The sequence below is a fragment of the Neodiprion fabricii genome, chromosome 3 (genome assembly GCF_021155785.1).
Source record: "Neodiprion fabricii isolate iyNeoFabr1 chromosome 3, iyNeoFabr1.1, whole genome shotgun sequence".
NCBI classification, from domain to species: domain Eukaryota; kingdom Metazoa; phylum Arthropoda; class Insecta; order Hymenoptera; family Diprionidae; genus Neodiprion; species Neodiprion fabricii.
Genome location: NC_060241.1, coordinates 23,738,859 through 23,758,331, shown reverse-complemented (window position 1 = coordinate 23,758,331; position 19,473 = coordinate 23,738,859). Strand labels below are relative to the sequence as shown.

The following is a 19,473-nucleotide window of genomic DNA, read 5'->3' as shown; positions in this document are numbered from 1 at the left end:
TACACGTCACGGAAACTGGAGTGGTTGTAGATTTTGCGGCGGGTCAGAGTGACGTTATTAATTATTATCGCTATTGCTACAACCGCTGTAGTTGTTAGGTACTACCCTTGCACCCTAAGGAAGGCATGACATGCAGTCACAAATCACGATGTGCCTGCAATCAATTATCATCTGCTTTCCAGAGACGATGCAGGGTGTACAAGGATCTTCCGGTAGCTTCGAAGTATCAATCACTGACGTGTTCTATTCTTCCCAGTGCCGTTGTATCTCTTCAAGCTTATTGTCATATTTGTATTCCCTCACTTTCGTTAAGCTGTACATGAGCGTTGACACTTTGCAAGCTCGTGATACGACAGAAAGAAGCTCATAAGAGCGAGTTGACCCGACTTGACTAGAAAAATCACCTCGTTGTTTATTATTCAGTGGAAATGTACCAGCTGCTAATACATACACCGAAATTACACGAACTAGGTAGCTTAGCATGATTATTGAGTGGCTGGAGAAGCTGTTCCAGTGTGGAATTATTACTTGGAATGAAGTCGAGCGGCGGTCTGAGCTCAGAGCAATTGTTAGCTCAGGAACCATAGTAATAATCCTCCCCAGATATTTGTTCACGAGTTTGCGTAGACGGACCGAGATTCTTCTTCCGCAAGAACTAATTAGTACATAAACGTACGTTGTACATGCATCTGTAACACTGCCGGGGACCAATTTTCTAGCTTTTTCAACCACATGTATTTATAGAATATCGTATCAACTTCTCGGGCGGTACTTTTGCGAAACTTGTTTTACAGTTTATCCGAGGATTGCTCGCGATCCGAGCAAATGATCGCACTGTTACTTCCGTCTGGGTTGTCGGAATTGTTTATAAATTTACTCTGACAATTTTCGCCGAATGAGCAACGCGGTCTACCCCAGCAGTGTAACTTGGAGGAAACGAACTGGACTTTCAGATGAGTGAATAAGACGAGTGAAAGACGCTTATTGCGGGGTGGGGGGGGCACGACGAAAGGGTCGCTACAGAGAGGTTGGCGAATCAATTTCGTTTTACCAAGTGAAAAGTTTTCTCCGAGTGAGGAAGGACGAGAAAGAGAAACGGGGAAAAGAAGGAAAATCAACGGGGGCTCGCGTAGCTCGAGCAGAGCTCACCTCAACGATATTCGAGGGTCCATTGACGTGGACCTCCGGGGAATGTGACGACCGATCACTGAAATAAGTATCCGAACCTTGCGACATTCGATTGCCAATTGAGAAACGTCGATCACGACGTCAAACGAAGGCGAGAACGTCGTCTCGGGGCTGATGAGAATTTAGAAAGTGGCTGATTGCAAGTAGAACGTTACGGAATTTTTTCGGGAACTCCAACTGATATCGAAACTTATTGAATTAGAATGGCATACCCGGAGAACGGTTTTTAACTTAATTCACCCTGCCCCGGTCCAATTCTCCTCGCAGTCTTCAACTTTCCCTTGGAATAATATGTAACACAGTCTTTCGTTGAAACCCACTTTTCTTTATTTCCTTCTTCATGGGTTAACCGCAGTACATGTCGATTTCAACCGAATTCGGACACGTTTAAGTATCGCGAAGAAAATTTGAGAATGAGAATATTTCTAGCAATCGTTCGCGCCGTGCTGTGATAAAATCGAATCTGAAATTCTTGGTGAATTAAATTTCAGTTCGAAGTAACCAGGAATTGTACGATCGACGTTAGTTGTATAATCTGTAAATTATGACCGTCGACTAATACAACTTTTTTCGCCTACTTAATTCGGAACGTTTGAATATTTTCCCACCGTAACCAACGTCTTTAGGATTTAAGAGCGAACTCTCGAATCGAGCGTTGAATGGCACCGTTGAACGTGAGCTTTCTTCGAAGGTGTATGTATATATGAAACTTATAAGTGAAATTGCTCAGAGACCGAGCATAGGTGGATGGGGGTATGCGCTCCTCGTTCAATCGAAGAATTCAGATATTCAACATTCGGTGGAAACTTGAAAGTTCTCCCGCATTCGCACGGTCGTTCCAATGAACGAGATTTACGGGTCGTGTTCTGTTCGAGGTTTCCGACGCAACTATCCCGATAAGCGAACTGTTCAGCGCAGTGCAATAATAGCTATGCACTGAAAGTTCGTTGAATTGCTCTTATTTATACCCCTTATTCTTGGGTGATTCATTCGACTGCGCAGACAACGAAGTGTACAATTACGCGCCGAGCTGATATCACGTGATTCATATTCACTATGGAACGGAGCATGTGTTTTAGATCATAGATACTAAACGGAATGGTACAATAATTGCGAGTGTCATGAATCGTGTACCCGGGTCGTTTCGACACTTCCTCTCTTTCATTTCTCCCCTTTTTTTTTCTACGTTTACTTTCGGGACGGTTTAATTAAGTTATTGACGCCAGATCAAGTCGCGTGTCTGGAGCTTTGTTGAATTTAAATTCACCGCATGGGGTTCCGATTTTGTGAAGCCCACGTTCGTACGAACGAAACTTTAATCTCGCTCGGAAATCGACTTGACACTCTCCATATACTTCATTTCACCCCTGAACCTGGAAATAATTTATACGGTTCACGGTCACTGCACACATACCTATATGCGCAGCTTATGTACAGTATATGTTACACATAGCCCCGAAACAATTGAAAGACCGCGGTGAACTTGTGCCGTCATATTTGATCTACGATCCACGTATGTATATACATATTATACATATATGCCTGTATATGTATACATGCATATGTACGCGAAAGGGCATTTCCTCCCTGTTATTTCGAAACGAGACTCAAGCATGCGCAAGTTTGATGAAATTTGTTTTATGAAACTTGGCCAATTAATTTTTAGCCGTAACGTCATTCTACGCCATTTTCCCGGCTACCTTTATTGATTTCGGACCGAATTTCGAATTTCCGTATACCTCGATCCTCCTATACGTTGTACTTTAAGCCAAATTCTATGAGATACTTATCGAAATTTTATCTGCGAATTCGAGGTACTTATTGTTTGTTTTTTAAAGTTGTGGAAAAATTTGAAAGCATTTTATCACGTTTTTTTGGTTTCCTCCAAACCTGCATTTTTCGATTTATTCCTTTCACGCATTCATCCTTTAATTATTGGACTCGAGCGAGAAGATTCGCACGAATGAGTATCGACTTAGATTTTTTATGCATGCAATATTGAGTGAACCAGCCTCACATTTGACTCCTGTACCAGGTTATTCCAGAAAATTCCGTGCACGGTTTAAGGCCGCGAATTTCTACCCATAGGCACGAGCTGTAGCTACTACTGCTCTCTTTATACCTGTTCCTGTATTGATCTTTACTCGAGAAAGAAACCTCTGAACACTGTGCGGTGGTAGCTATAGGGTATTTCAATCCTGGCACTTTGACACCGAGAATAATTACCTCGAGCCGTCAAAGCTATGTGTGTTAGTGTTACAAAAAGCCCCGCGGGTGTGCCGGAGTAGCCTTTCATTGTGCGATTTCAAGTCGTGTAGAATCGCGCAAACACGTCAGGAGGATCCGCCTTGGAGTTTAATTTCAACGGTTTTTCGGCTTGGGATTGCCTTCGTGACGTATAAAAAATCTCTATGACGAAAACCTGATCACTCTTTGTTTGGATGTTATAAATTTGCATATATATACATGTGTATAACTTTCTTTTATCAACTGGGGAAACGTTGAGCCGTAAAACGAAGCACTGACGAGTTTTCTCTTCTTTATTCTTTTTCCTACCACTACGAATTCCGTGGAATTTGATAGCGTGCCGAACAGCAGTTTCGCTTCTTTTACCTGCGAAGATGTGTTAACTTGATACTTGGCATTTTCTTATGCACTGTTTGAAAAAAACAAAAAAAAGCCTCCGTTTTACCGTAACGAGGAGAGTAACGATAATAAGCGATATGGAACAAGTCGCAAACTGAGTGAGCTAGTCACAGAAGGGGATTTTCTTCCATTGTACGTAATAGTGATTATGATTGAAATTCGAATCCGCTTTCGATTATGAGAACCTGTGAAACAGCGAAAAGCTCGATGATCTATTCGATATCTCGTGCAGGTGGATAGTTTCGAAATTCAACTGCAACGCAGCTCCTCTTCCCAGAATTACGTCCATTGAGGTGTGCCCAACATTTTCTATGCTAATCCGGTTTACGCGTAATGAGATACGGCAGTGCGAGCCTGGCAAAGAGAATACGCGCTCAGTGATGAGGAAGGGATTGAGTTAGAGCGGTTGTTCCGCGTCTGTCCCTGGAATGCATGCGGTGAATTTCCCTTGAAAGTTACCCTTGAGAGTGAAAGAAAACGAGAGAGAGAAGAAGGTGGAGCGAGTGTTGCATGTACTGTACATACACTCGGCCAATTTAACACGCGTTATTAAAGTCGTGCTGTACAAGCCAGGCACGAGTATGTAGAATTTTTTACCATAATTGCGAATCCAATTTACTGTTCTCATTTTGCCAAATGCAACAACTACACCGGCTTTCAATTAATCAAACCATAGTCGTGAATTCGTTCAACAATTAAATAGCACGTTGCAATGCTGGAGCAGAAATGGAATATTTTCGAACGAGATCGTAGGAAAATGTTTACGCAACTGGAATGTCACCTGTAACCAGAATAATATGACCGACATCGTGGCTGTTGGAACTCCCGGGGCGAAAATTAGTCGTTTTTGAGTTTAGGATTATGGAGTAACTTTGTCATCTAATACCCTGTAATTAGCTCGGCTATGCCAACTAACCGTACCGATAACGCAGTGACTGACTCTCAGATGCTCCGACTAAGGGTGGAACTGTCCAGTATAAATGCAAATGAGCGACGTTAATTGCACACCGGTTCTCAAGGCTTGCGAGCGAACAGCCGCGGCAGTTAATTGCTTCAAATTACGTGCTTCCCAATTTTTCAACCTGTTATTAGATAGTTCCTCGATTTACTTGCAGCCTGCCTAAGTCCCTTAAAGCGACCAACGCTTCATTTCCAGCTTCAATGATCAGCCAAATTTTTACTAGCCACGCGTAGTAACGATTTGCCGATAAATTTTTTATCCTTACAATATACGTTACAGCAAAACCAGAAATTATGCGTAAAACGTATTATCCACCATTATCGAGAGGTGGGCTGCACGTGATTAAATGCCGGTTACTTTCTCAGGCGTATATATTCTGGCTGAATTTGCTTTCAGCATCGCAAGTTTCTTTGCGACATATCCGAGCTCTGGTATCGAGCGATTAGAAATTCCTGGGAAAGCTGATGATCCACAAATCCGTTGTTATAAGTTGAAGCTTTGCGGTTGACTTTCGTTTTTATAAATTGTTCGGGTATTCGCTTATGGGAGTGAACGGGTGTGCCGATTTTTACAGGCCTGTAGTATTCGAGTTTCGTGTTAGCCGCTTATACAAACGGCAAACTGAGTTACAGTACGAAGCGCAATCGCAATTAAGCTGTCGCATTGTTAGACGGGTATAATTATACAGTAAACTGGGGCATCCCGCGAGATGGGGCGGGGGAGGGGGGATGAAACCTGTGTATACGTTCGTATACGGCGTCGAGTATATACGGGGTAAACCGTCTTCGCGCCTCCGGTGATTAAGACGTGGCATTGATTTCCGCGATGAATAACGCCGTAATAACGTATAATCTAATCAGAGCATCGCGCACATCGGATGATGCTGCGAGTGCCGAGCATCCAGCATCCAGCATCCAGCATCCAGCATCCAGTAAACGTAGGTACCGCTTCATCCCGAAGTGCATTTTCCGTCGCGGAGGATCGAATCCGTTCCCTTAGTTACCATTTTCCTCCAGATCCGATAGCTCAAAATCCCGCCCCTGTATTTTTCCTCATCTTCGTTTGTATTTAAGGAGCAAAATGGACAGGGAAATAAAAAATTTTATCTTACTTGAGAACAATTTTTTTTTTACCTGCAATTTACTCATCGTTTCTCAATGTCGACGAGGATAGTGGAAAAAAATGGTGAAAGTATTCGATAAAGCTGCATTGTTGAAGAAGAAAAAAAAAATTGAGCGATTTTAGCGAATGTTGCATGATCTTCTTTATGTTTTGCAACTATCATTTCTGACTTTGGTGTTATTTATCATTTTCATCCTAACCTCTGTAAATTAGCTTTACTTCCAGCTGCCATTCGTGCAATTAATTTCCTTCATCCATTTCTATTCCCTTTTCACCCCTACTGGCGCCTTTCTTTTTTCTCTTTTATTTTCTTCCTTCTCCCCCTTTTTTCTTCTCTATCCTATTTTCCACCGTCGTATACCGAACAGTGTACACATATCTTCCTCACTTTAGCACTTCTTCATTCCATCTTAACCTTACCTTATTCATACTTTCAGTTTTACTCTTGAATTGTTATCTTTATTTATTCGCCTGTCACCTTGTATTTCGGTTCTTGACATAGGTATGCTACGAGATGACAAGGGTATAATAAAGATTCAATCTATAAATCAATCTATCAAACTACGAATCAATCAATCGTTTGGTTCAGAAAACTTATCCGCCTCAGTGAACATTGTATCAAACTGCTGAACAAGTATAATAACGATCTGCAGTTTTATCGCGGCGAAATCACGTTGAAGTTTGCAGATCTGTAGCTGCTGGTGACTTACGTGCGGTGTATAAACTTTTACAATGTGAAGTTGGTGGACAAACCATTTCCGGTTTTACCTAGGAAACATTATACATATTGTTATAATGAAGGGTTCAAATAAGAGCTAGTTATGATAGAGAAAAGTTACTCTTTGAGGTTTACATTACTGTCTCAACGGGAGCGGGGGATAGACCACTTTATTTTTGAAACCACTTTATTTTTTTGTCAAGACTGACATTTTCCATACCAGGCGTTGTCGGAATTCAAAAACGAGGTTTTTCAATACACCCTAATACACCGGTTAGAAGTCGTATATTTATTAAACACAGAAAACTTTTGCCACAGTGAAAAACGAAGTTTCTGGAAAAAACTAGATGAATTAAGTTGTATATAAATTCATTAGAAAGTTTAACTGCTATACATAAATGTTTACTCAAATCAGCGAAGTTCTTTTACTCTCACAAACTTATATGTTTCTTTGGCAGAATTTAGTTCATTAATTTATCTGGAATAAAAGATTTCATTCGATTGAATTAAATCCTTTGAATACCGTAAATTTTTTAGCTCTCACTCGTGTTATAGAAATAAAAATTTAAGCGACACTAGCATCCCATTTTTGTAAACGAGTACAGCTGCTGAATGTTGACAACAGTTTACAATCAGAGTTAGAAACTATATAACAAATATTCAGGCTGAAGATATTAGCTGTGTAAAACAACCCAAGGAGTTATATGTGTGCCGATAGTAATATAGGCATTGAAATTTTGGCCCATCGCATAGTTTTACCGACAAGATAGGAGCCCAAATTTAATTCCCCCTTCTCTCGATGTATTTAGAGTGCTATGCATCTCCGTGAGCCAAATCCTCGAAAATTTCATCTGCAGTACTGCGAATAGTGAAGGGGTTGTTTCAAATTCCCACGTAAAATTCTGCATAATGCCCAGTGTCGTATAACGCGACACACATACAGATATTACGTAGACGCATACGCGTCAATACCATGCACTGTAAATTATTTCCGAATTAATTACGAACACCTGCAGTTCTGTTTTCTATGAACTGGAAAATTGTTAGATTAAGCAGATAATACGGAGTAATAACGATTATTTGATTGCCTTTGTAGTTTAATCTAGGTCAGAATCGGATCGACCTTTCGACGCTTTTGGTGCTGCCGGCTTGAACATGGTACCAATTTACCATCTGCTAAAGGCCTCAGACCTTCAATATATAGAGAATAGCTTGCCTTCAACGTAATTTCGTTAACAGGACCTCCTGACCTTTCATGTTACGTGTACATATAATTTAAACCAAAAATTTGTGATACCTGACTTTAGCGCTACCTAAATAACTTCTTTCGTTACGACTACCGACTCTAATTATGAAAATTCGATTTATCGATTGTTGAAATAAGTAGTAAAAAATAGGACCAGACGCTTGGTTTCAGCGATTTTTATACTTGACATCGAGCAATAATTATTCAAATACAGAGCTATGTGAAATCAATGCGTGTAAAAAATACTGTGCGTAACTTTCGAAATAAATAAAGCTCGGCTTTAACTCATCGGAGTTTCAAGGCTTACTTGTATGCCCAATGGCAAAGATTTTCGCACGGTAAATCCAGTTTTATTTATTAGCTAAGGTGGTTAATGAGACAGTAAGCTTTGAGCCATGGGTTCCATACCGCAATCTGTTCTTTGACGTTGTTCTACGGAGCAGGGCGATTATTGCAGCTGGCATCTTGCTTCGTGTTTTAACCATATCGTCGTACAATATTGTATATTTAATTTACGAAGTGAGTCAAGAACCTGTTATTTATTGCAACTTAATCAAATCCTTTTCGATGTGGATTAAAGCCATACAAGTTATTACGAACAAATTTCTACGGAGCTGTAAGCCAAATTGTATTGATGTAAATTCTATCATATCGCCTAGTTCTTTGTTACCGCTTTTGGTTATTATGAACGAATGTTCTACGAAATTATAAACCAGATTGCACTGCTATTTCTTTGTTAATTATCTCTCATTGTTCTTTTGACTTTATACAATTTAAAATTTACATTCTTTCTTTTTGTCCAAGTTATATTATATACTGATCTCTTTCGCAAAATAATTATCCACCTGGTCTCAGGTCTGTAGTAATGTAATATTAATGTATTGTTCGCGCATATATGAATATCTTGATCCCATGGAAATAAGAAATCTTGCACTCGCTCGCATTTTCTATTGATTATTCCACCCCAGAGAGCTGGTGTCTATAATAAATTCTATATTATTTTTCTCAATTGTGCATATAACCGTCATGATAGAATATAACGTATCGCAAAAACAAATAAACATTATAATACGCTAATGTATATAAAATAGAAGCCTGATTCATGCACCACTTCCCTGTTTCTTATAAAAACAGATGATATTATTATTGGTATACGAAGAATTTCTGGGCGGTTATTTTCTCCGTTAGGTAGATGTGTCGGAAAATGGAAAAAATTCACTGTGGCAAAAATTCATCTTTATTCACCGGTACACATTCATCATCGAATGAATATGTATTCCATCATTGGTTTAAACATTATCCTCGACGATATTAAAAAAGCAAAGATATTGAAGCCGTAAACGGTTTCACTCTAGGAACAACATCTTGCCTCGAATGTATTAGATTGGCAAATAATATCGTTCTCGGATATCGCTTGAATACGTTTTATGGGTACATCTGTTTTGATAAATAATGAATTCCGACGCAAACCAAGGAGCTTTCAGACCTTGTTTACACTCCCATAGTGTAAGGGATGTGGAATAGAAACGTCTGTTTGCACTGCCGCATAAAGTATGGCTGGGCTTAGGCTCTGAAGTCTGAAGTATCATGCTTATACGAGGGCTCAGCGAAAAAGACCGGTCACCGCCCGGAAGAAGCGGGGGTGGGTCACGCGTTACGACGCGTGTGTAAACCTGAGATTACAATTTCACCCAAACAAGCAAAAGCCAACAAATTTAACGGCACTCGAAACCTCCAGATTTTCACGCCAAATTTCCGCTCGTCCAATTTTTGCGAAACGTCCATTTCGGTTTTCGGCTCAAAATTTCAACCACGCAACACACCCGAAATCACCGCAATACAAGTGTTTTATGTAGCACGTGATTAATTGTATTAAGGTCGCCGAGCCAATCGGACGGAAGTTGATTGCTTTGAAATTACCTCAATGTATCAAACGTATTGCGTTATAACACATTCCGTGTGTTTACGCAATTCATCGGGCGTCCGAAATTTGGTGCATGGATCGACGCTTCAGTAATCAAAGTTTGGAAATATCTGTTTTTTTTTTTTTTTTACATTATGCGGAAATCGCTCCTGGACTTTACCGTACCGGAGGAGGCAGGAATTTCAATCCTGATCTTCCATTTTCCGGCGTGCCTTCTCACTCTTGCACTTATCTAGCCTCTCGGGAAGAAGGCCCCCGAGGCATTGTGTAAGGTAAGGGTTGATGCCGAGCGGGACTCTGGGCAAGAAAAATTGCCTCGCGTCGGATTTAACCCCCTGGGACGAGAGAAGTGACTAGATACTTCTAGATGGCCGCTGCAGGACATGACCTGCAGCGAAAGGAAGGGAAGGCGCCAAAGCGTGCACCTCCTTCATCTCCGTTAGAACCAAGCCGCGAATGTTTTGTGCAAAGAACATTAATTGCTTCCTTCCTTTTATGAGCATCGGCTTGATAATAACAATACAAAACAGAGAAAAGACTCTTCACTCGAAGATAATATAGCCATTCTCTTCTATATTCGGCTGCAACGAGAAAGCCGCTGCTTTTTCTCTGGCACTCACAATGAAAGTACCCGAGGTGTACCTTGTGCACTGATTTTCTTCGTTCTGTGATATGTTGTAGACACATATTTCTTGCGTCGTTATTTAGCCATTCAATGGGTAAAAACCACGCCCAAAATTTATCCCCAAAAACTAAAGGATGCAACCCCGATAGTGAATAATGTCCGATTGGTTTTAATAATAAATTTGACGTCATCATCGAGAAATCGCGAGCAACGATTTTTGGGGAAAACTTTAGGGGTGGTCTTTGCCCCTTAAACGGTCGAATTGGCACGTAAAAGACTGCGTGTAATATTTTTTAATCCGCAATAACATATCGCGGAACAAAGAAAAAAAATCTATAAGGTACACCTTGGGAATTTTCCTTGACGTTTTCTACTCGGCCGAAAAGAATTGCTCAGATGTTTTCAATGTCTCGTGTATAATAAAGGCTATCATTTCATTCGTAGACTTTAGCCAGCAGCTTTGCGGTACGGAAAGGGATCGGGGACAAATATTGGGGATATCGGATATTAATTACTCGAGTAATAGGGGCGTAATTGGCGGTCCACCGGGATGCGAAACCGCGGAGAGGGCATCGTCTACATACAGGGTGTTGAAATGTAACTGTGGCGTATATATACCTAAGCCTTGTATCGGGTTATTGGAACTTTGTGTGCGTTGATTTTATCACACGGAAGCAACGGACGGAATTACTTTCATTTCTACATGGGAAATTGGTGAATCAATGAGGAGATAGATTTATTTTATGAAAACAATAAATGGCTTCATGGTTACATCGACGTATCCACGAGAAAATGCCGTAATAATTAGACTCGCGTTTCTTGGATGAACCGAGTTTGCGTAGTTTCAAACTGTCAACGCTGAACGTAAAAGGAACTACTTGTTTCTAGATTTTCATTCGACTCAACACGCTCTACTCTCATGGTCATTAAGTTTCCGTGGAGATATGTGTCGGATAGATTAACGCTGGTAGAGTTGTTTCTAACATCCGAGAGCGATGGTGATTTCATGAGATTGGAATTTGTCATTTATTCCGTTATTTCAAACAATCTGTTTAGCTCATATGCAAATATTCTAAGTTTTTCTTTGTTATCATTAACAGGAGCAAAACTTGATTTGTTTGACCTTACGCCTTGTCTGAAATATATTACTTCACACGAATCAGAATCACAGTGTGAAACTTGATACACATTAATTTCCGTTTATTTCTCATTCGAAATTATCGCCGGTATGCATTTCTCACACATATACTCAAACAAAATACATAATTTGAAAAGAGGAAGAAGTGAAATACGCGACTTTCTAGCTTTCAAATTCATTACAATTATACTAATCTAATTACTACTTGAATAATAAATCCAATTACACTTAGTTGCAATCGCTAATAGACCCGGATTACATTAACTATATTCACGTTCTCGTTCTCGCGGCTTCTTATTTTGTCGCCACTATTAATTCTCATTTAATAAAGTGCTCGTAGACTCCCTTTAGTCCGTAGATAAGCTCAGGCACGTGTATTTCATTATGAGATCTAAAAATTACACTACTTCGAAGCGCTTGAAGTTTTACCTAACTTTACCTTGTTTGAATCGTTATACTAAGCATATTTTGTGAATTGTAAATGAATTCGTAAATAATGTGAGAACAAATTATTTAAAGTAATTTGTCAATAAACCTGTAACCAGATCGAATTTTTCCTGGTTCACGAGTCCGGTACGTATCGGGATTTATTTATTTACCGTTTCGCGGTCTAACTTTTCTCTGCAAAACCGGGGTTCTTATTGCCACCGCTTAGTCGAACCCTTTGCGAACTGCGTCCCCCGTTACGGTAGTTTTGAGACTAAACTTTATCGTGCCCAACGATCGTGAAATGACGTAGTATCAGCTATAAGTGCGGTTTACAAATGTTATTGGATCTGTAGTGGAATCGCGTTGCGCGTGAAACGCGAATTTGGCCATCAATTGGAAGAATTTCATGAAAACGTCGCGTTAGATCGTAAAATTATACCTATAGATATTTTTAGTATAACTCTTAAGATTGTTTCATCATTCGCTTAGCCGGCATCGTAGTTAAGGAATTTTATTAACATAGCAAGTGCTCGTTATACGGATTTCAAGCCGGAATCCAACCTCGGAAATAATCAAGCCACGACTTGATCCTGAAGTTAAGGAGATACGAGCCGTAGAAATTAAGGAGTTTCTCAAACTGTTAGTCGGTATACACGAGACTCGAAGCTCAAACCCGAAAGCTTCATCCTACGCAGCTGCTTGTTTTACAAATTGAAGTTTCGGATGTTAACGTCACTTCTTTAACATGTACATTTTTTCAATTGGTTTTTGTACCGTTTCCAGTTCAGAATTAACATTTTTCGCTGACAATTCTGGATGCAGTGACGGGCGGAGTTTTCATGTTTTTGAGTCTAAGGAAATGTTGCACTGTTTGAAAATCGAATCGAAAGAAAGTCAATCCGAGCCAATATTTCGATCATTTCTGACCATTGCCTCGAAGCCTCTGACCGATAAACTTTTCTTATCACGGAGCGAAAGAGGCTGAAAGGCGCAAAAGCAGCCGAGGCTAAGTGGGATTTGGGTTTTGGATTATGTGACAAAACTTGCCACTCCGTTACCGTTTCATGAGAAAATTTCCCCGAAGGCATACGTCTCTAAGCCATGAGATGCGCGAGGTGGTCTCGAAGCATCGTGCCAAGGGCAGCAAGTACTTTTGGGACGCGTCTAGGAATGGCTATATTTTTGTTCCAACTATGCAGGGATTTGCGACAATACGCGAATGTAATAACGGATGTGAAAAGAACCTGTATAAGGTGGAAAACAAAAAAAAAAAAAATTACTGTGAAACGTGCGGAGGTTGAATCTGAAATTTTCTTCAACTATAAAAATGTTACCCGTTTTTAACTCTTTAGAAACAAGCTTTTATCATTCCCTTCGTAGTTCAGTCGAGGTTCCGTTATTCGTTGAAACAGCTGGCCGTGGTCAGTATTCCCAGAGTGTGTACTTGGAGAAGTAGGTGCTCTTCACAGGCGTTGATACCAAGCTGCGGGAATAAAGCAACCCTTGGCAAAGGAAACTCGCGAAATCATCTTACACTAGCGTCGGTTGGATGGACCTACTTTTAAATTTAGTATCGTTGAAGTGGTGCTAGACACACCCGACTAGAACACCGTACTTTCAGCATGCTTTTACGATGTACTTCCGCAACTGAGTTATACAGGGTGTCTTGGATCAATCCACTTTGCCCACGATTTTTTATCTGCTCGATACGCCGCGGGATGTACGGAAGATTCTGTACCAAATCACCCATCCTGTGATTTCATTGCGCGGTTTTTGCCGTTATTTCTCGCGTGAGAACTAAATCTTATGTTACATATACAGAAGAAAGAAAAAAAAACAAAAATTTTAAATGTTCCCGATGTACGAAAATTTTGAGTGACGTTTGCACTCAACTTTTATAATAAAACGTAACGATTGATTTTGGTAATGTTAAGTACGATTTAGGAAATCGAACGCGGTATCAATTTTCGTGTTCTCGAAAAACTTTATTATTCAAATTTATTGCTCGTTTGTTGGTGAAGATTGTGTGAGTATAAAAGTTTTGCGGATTTGTACTGTACATGGTTCTAGTAACTGAAAATTGAATCGACTTGGACGAGAAAAAGCTGATGGATGTTTAAATTTAGCGACACAAGGGTTTAAATTTCCACCGTCGCGATGCTTCTAACACTTGGGTTTCAGCGGCGTCAATTAATTTGGTAATTCAAAACCGCCAGTAATTTCATCCTCTGTTTGTCATAAATTTCATCGTGTTTCCCAAAAATTCTCGTTAAGAACAGCACTGCACAGACAGGTTTACAACGATTCGCGTCAGTTTCATCGATGCCAGTTGCGTATCGCAATAAAATGTTTTCAATTTGATTTTTTGTGGTTTATCGTAAGCTGCGAAAATAACCAACGACTTTTGATCCCTATCAGGTAGTCCAGAATTGCTAACCACGCCGTTGCAGTGTAAAAATTACGACGTACTGCATTTTGATCCGTATACATTCAAAACACGATCTGTCTGTTAAAAACATTCGTCCTCTCGATTCGTTGACTCGTTTTGTGCGAATGAAGTCACACTCGATAAAACGGGAGCGTAACAAAATGCTGTAACAGCAAACACACGTGGACCTGATCAATCAGTGGTGGCTATGGTATCGTACTGTTAAAAAACAAGGGTTACAACAACGAAAACCTCGTTACCAAAGTCACAGTTGATACTTAAAAAATTGATATTCATTACTCACGAGGAAAATGACATTGAATTTACGAAATTTCCAATGGAATCAGGTACATGAGACTTGCTTAATAATTTTCCGTTTCACCAAGCCGGTCGTTTAACGGACATTGCGAAGCTGAAAATGAGTTGTAATTGTCGTAAAAGACAAATCATTCACTGGCCTGTTAAAGGATTTCACCCAAGATAAGACAACCTTGTAACGATATTACATGCGAGTCACATAGAATATAAAGTAATTCGTATGTACGCGCCTTAAGCACATACAACGTTTCAAAATAAAGGGCAAACGCTTAACTCTAGGTGTCACGTCGGTCAAGATCACCTATCCGGTGAAATAAGTGTAACTCTCTCTCTCTGCGAGCCGGGGTCGAAGCGAACGGTCGATATAAAGTCTAGTCCTGTCATATTCACATTCTTATAATTTCGTTAACATTTGGGAAAACAAAACAAGTAAAAAAAAAAAAATTTGAGACGACGATTCATACAAGAAGTGTAACCCAACGGAATCCCAATCTTTCGGAGCCTGTGCGCCTAAAGAACAAATCCAAATATCTGATCGACGAACGACCACGCAGTATAATCGGTGAAGACCGATTCTATAAAAGGAATATCCAAGAACTTCAACATCCATGATCATCTACGGAGCCGTTAGGCCACCTCTCTTCATCAGAGATATTCCGAGCTAAGTCATCGTTTCATTACTGATTTGTAGGTGGATTGTGCCACAAATCTGTAATAGCCTTCTTAAGTCAGTATTTTATATCTTCGTCTGTTAACTTTATTGTAATCTCACCATAATTTAGAGTCCTTTGTCAGTAGATTCATTCTTTCACTAGAATCATTTTTAAATTTGAAGCATAAAGGAAAAGAGAGCCAGTCTTTCGTTAATATGGTACAAAAATTTTACCAGAATAATTATATACAAAACGTCGGTAATCGCATTGAGTAATTTTAACGTGTGAATGAAAGAGTGAATGAGATTTTCTATGATTGCCTGTTCTTTTAAAAGGTTATACCAAAACTCAATAAATCTGTGTTCTACATTGTTTCCTCCTGATTTAATGTAATTTGTTTATTGAATATATCTAGATTTCTAATATAACATAAAATCAAAACGTATCGGTTGAACCTCAAAAAAAAAAACCGTTACAAAATGGCGCCCGAACATAAAGTTTAGACATAAAGAAAGTAAACATAGGATTAAATTTGAAACTTCGTCGTTGAATGTTTGTATGATTGACCTTAGGTAGTAATTGTAAGAAACATATATTACGCGATAAATAGAAATATAAGAATTTCAAAAGTACATGGCACCAACGATTAAAAGAACACCTGTTAAAACTAGGTCAAGGATCACAAATAAACCAAGGAGGTCAGAACCTGACATATCAAAAGCAGGCAATAGTCAAATACGAAATAATACAGGCGAGATGGAGGGAGAACTGGAGCGTTTGAAGGAGGAAATGGCGAGTTTCGCGGGTTTACGAAATACGATTGAACAGCTACAGGCACAACAAGCAACTAACGCACAGCTGGCAAACGAAGTCGCATTGTTGAAGCTCCAGAACGAACAACAAAGACAGGCTCTTCAACAGATACAGAATCCAGTTCAACAACCAGTTACCAATAACGATCAAATATCGGTGAGTGAGTTAATAGTAAGTTTGCAACGAAGTCACATTGATGCCAAAGCTCCCGAGTTTACAGATGAAGAAGTTATAAATCCTATTGAATATTTGGAAAATTTGGAAAATTATTTCAGGTTAAAATGTGTGAAGGAAGAGTGTAAATTGTCGATAGTCGAAAGTAAATTATCAGGTAGAGCAAAAATATGGTGGGAAGCGAGTAAAGAAACTATCAACACGTATAATGATTTTAAAGAAGCCTTTAAAAATAAATTTTATTCCATTCCAATCCAAGTTAAAGTCAAAACAAAGTGGAGTTCAAGAAGGTATAATCAACAGGATGGTTCACTTCAAACATATTTTTTTAAACAGCTTAAGGAAGCAAAATACCTATTACCGAAACTAGACCAGTTCGAAATAAACTATACCATTATCCAACAATTACCATATAAAATTCGTGATACTCTAGCAACTGTGAATATGGCGGATACAAAAATAATAGAACAAGCTTTATCGCAATTAGATGTAAATTATGAAGAAAGAAACAATAATAAACACAAATATCAAAATCAAAGTAACAACAATCAAGTGAATAATGTAAACAACATGCAAATTCAACATAAACAACAGCAACAGATAAATAATACAAGTAGGCAACAAAATTATCCAAATGCTGCAAACAACTTTTATCAAAATCCTCAATTTGGTACAAACTTATCACCATGGCAATATCAACCGCAAGTTCAAGCATCAACAAGCAACCAAATGAATTTACCAAACGTCAATTATCCACCACCTTATTTCTCAGGAACCAATAATCAGATACAGTCATTACAAACTCAAATGCAAACTAACACCAATAATTTACAAACCAGTCCAAATAGAAATTTAAACTAATAAACAGCTCGATGTGTATAAGTCCGACATCGAGTTGGGATTATGCAAATTTAGTTGAGGACTTAATGCACGAAATTGGTAATGCTGAAGAAAAAATTGAAAGAGTAAAACAAAACTTATCGAATGGTCCGAATGTAGTAATAAATGTGTTAAATTATCGAATGGTAGCTTTATTAGATTCAGGAAGCCAAGTAACATGTATGTCTGAAAAAGTATATAAATCTCTCAAAGGTAATCATAGTTTAAATGAACTACCAGTTACAAATGTAGTAGTTTTACCAGCAATTGGGAAAAAGCCCACAGCGGTTAAGCGACAAATTTTGGTTGATGTTCATATAGGATCGCAGAAAATCACAACAGCTTTTTTAATTATACCGCATCTGTCTAGTAGTGTGATTTTTGGTAACGATTGGCTTGATATTAATAAAGTAGTTTTAGATTACGGTCAGAAAACAATTAGTATTAAAGGTAAAGTAATAGCTCCACCACTTTTCTCATACGACCGGGAACCTGCGGAAAGGTTGAGCTCATTTGCACAAAACGCGAAAATATATATCAAAATTTTAAGAACTGAAGATTCAGAAAAAGAACATGAAAAAATAGGTAAAGAAATATTTAAAAAGAATTCAAAGAAAGAGAATAATAATGAAGAAAATAAAAATGATGATGAAGATATAAAAACAGTTTTTGAAAATATCACAACTAAAGATCCTGAATGTGATAATGATGATAAAATGTCAGAAACACATGAAAATGTGATGCAAATTGACAATGAATCTGATTGTGTAGAAGAGAATAAAATTGATGAAGAAACAGAAATAAATTTAAAATATATCTTTGTAGAAAATGATGAAATTGATAAAAATATTTTAGTAGATAAGGAAAATATATGTGTAGCAATAAGTGAATTTGATAAAATTGCATCGGTAGATCAAAGAGATAATCCGAGAAATAATGAATTAGAAAATCTAAATTTGATGTGTGTAAAAAATAATATAAAATGTAATGAATCTGTATTTCAAAATGTAAACGAACATGAACAAAATAACGCAGAAACAATAGAATCACAAGACCATAATTTTTACAAAAAGAATTTAGTTTGCCAGAAAACAGTAGAATCGGAAGATCACAATTTTTTTAAAGATAAATTGGATGAAAATATCGAATCAATTTTAATAGAACAAATTCAAGTAACAAGATCTCAAACAAATGATCAAAACTTTTTCGAATCTGTCCGGTCGATCGCGAATAATCTTATGGGTACAAGTGAAGAGCAAAAAGTTGAGCTGGAAAAATTGCTAATTAAATATGAAAAACTATTTTCAGAGAAAGCCGGATGTACAAACATTTATGAACACTCTATCAAATTACTAAAAGACAAGCCAATCGTTAAAAAATCATACCCGGTACCATTTAAACTTAGAGAAGCAGTAGATGCAGAGATAAAGAAAATGCTTCAAGCAGGAATTATAGAAAGATCAAATAGTCAATACTGCAATCCATTGCGAATAGTACAAAAGAGGGAGAATGGAGTGAGGTTATGTTTAGATGCCAGATATATAAATGACATAATTGAGTCTGATAACGAATGTCCACCACCAATAAATGAATTATTAAGAAAATATCATGGTGTAAAATACATGACATCTACTGATCTAACACATGGATATTGGCAAATCCCGCTAGAGAGAAATTCACGTCAATATACAGCTTTTTTACACGGTGGCACTTTATACCATTTTTGCAGAATTCCATTTGGTCTCAAGACGGCAGGAAGTGGATTCATACGTGCCCTAAATATGGCATTAGGTAATGAATTTACCTCCTTTCTGACTTGTTATATAGATGATCTTTTAATAACCTCAACTGATTTTGATTCTCATATGAAACACCTAAGCCTAATATTTGATCGTTTAATGAAACACAATTTTACACTTCGTCTAAATAAGTCACTTTTTTGTAAGAAGTCAATCGCATTTCTCGGATACGTTATAACACCTGAGGGAGTTAGTCCCAACCCAGACAAAATCAAGGTGATTAGAGAATTTCCAGTACCAACAAGTAAAGTGATTTTACAACGATTTTTAGGAGCGTGTAACTTTTACCGGCAGTTTAGCATAAAATATTCGAACTATGTCACGCCCTTGAGAGATTTATTAACAGACAATACACCGTTTAGATGGACAGAGAAACATACGAAAGCATTTAAAGAGATAAAGGAAAGTTTTA

At 38.4% G+C, this 19,473-nt stretch overlaps 1 protein-coding gene across 1 annotated transcript; it reads left to right on the top strand.

The window, feature by feature from the left end:
• Positions 1–15,810: 15,810 nt before the first annotated feature.
• LOC124178613 lies at positions 15,811–17,365 on the top strand. Its single transcript, XM_046562096.1, has 2 exons — positions 15,811–16,365; positions 16,485–17,365. The coding sequence occupies exons 1-2, from the start codon at positions 16,030–16,032 to the stop codon at positions 16,509–16,511; spliced, it is 363 nt and encodes a 120-aa protein (XP_046418052.1). The 5' UTR covers positions 15,811–16,029; the 3' UTR covers positions 16,512–17,365.
• Positions 17,366–19,473: the final 2,108 nt, after the last annotated feature.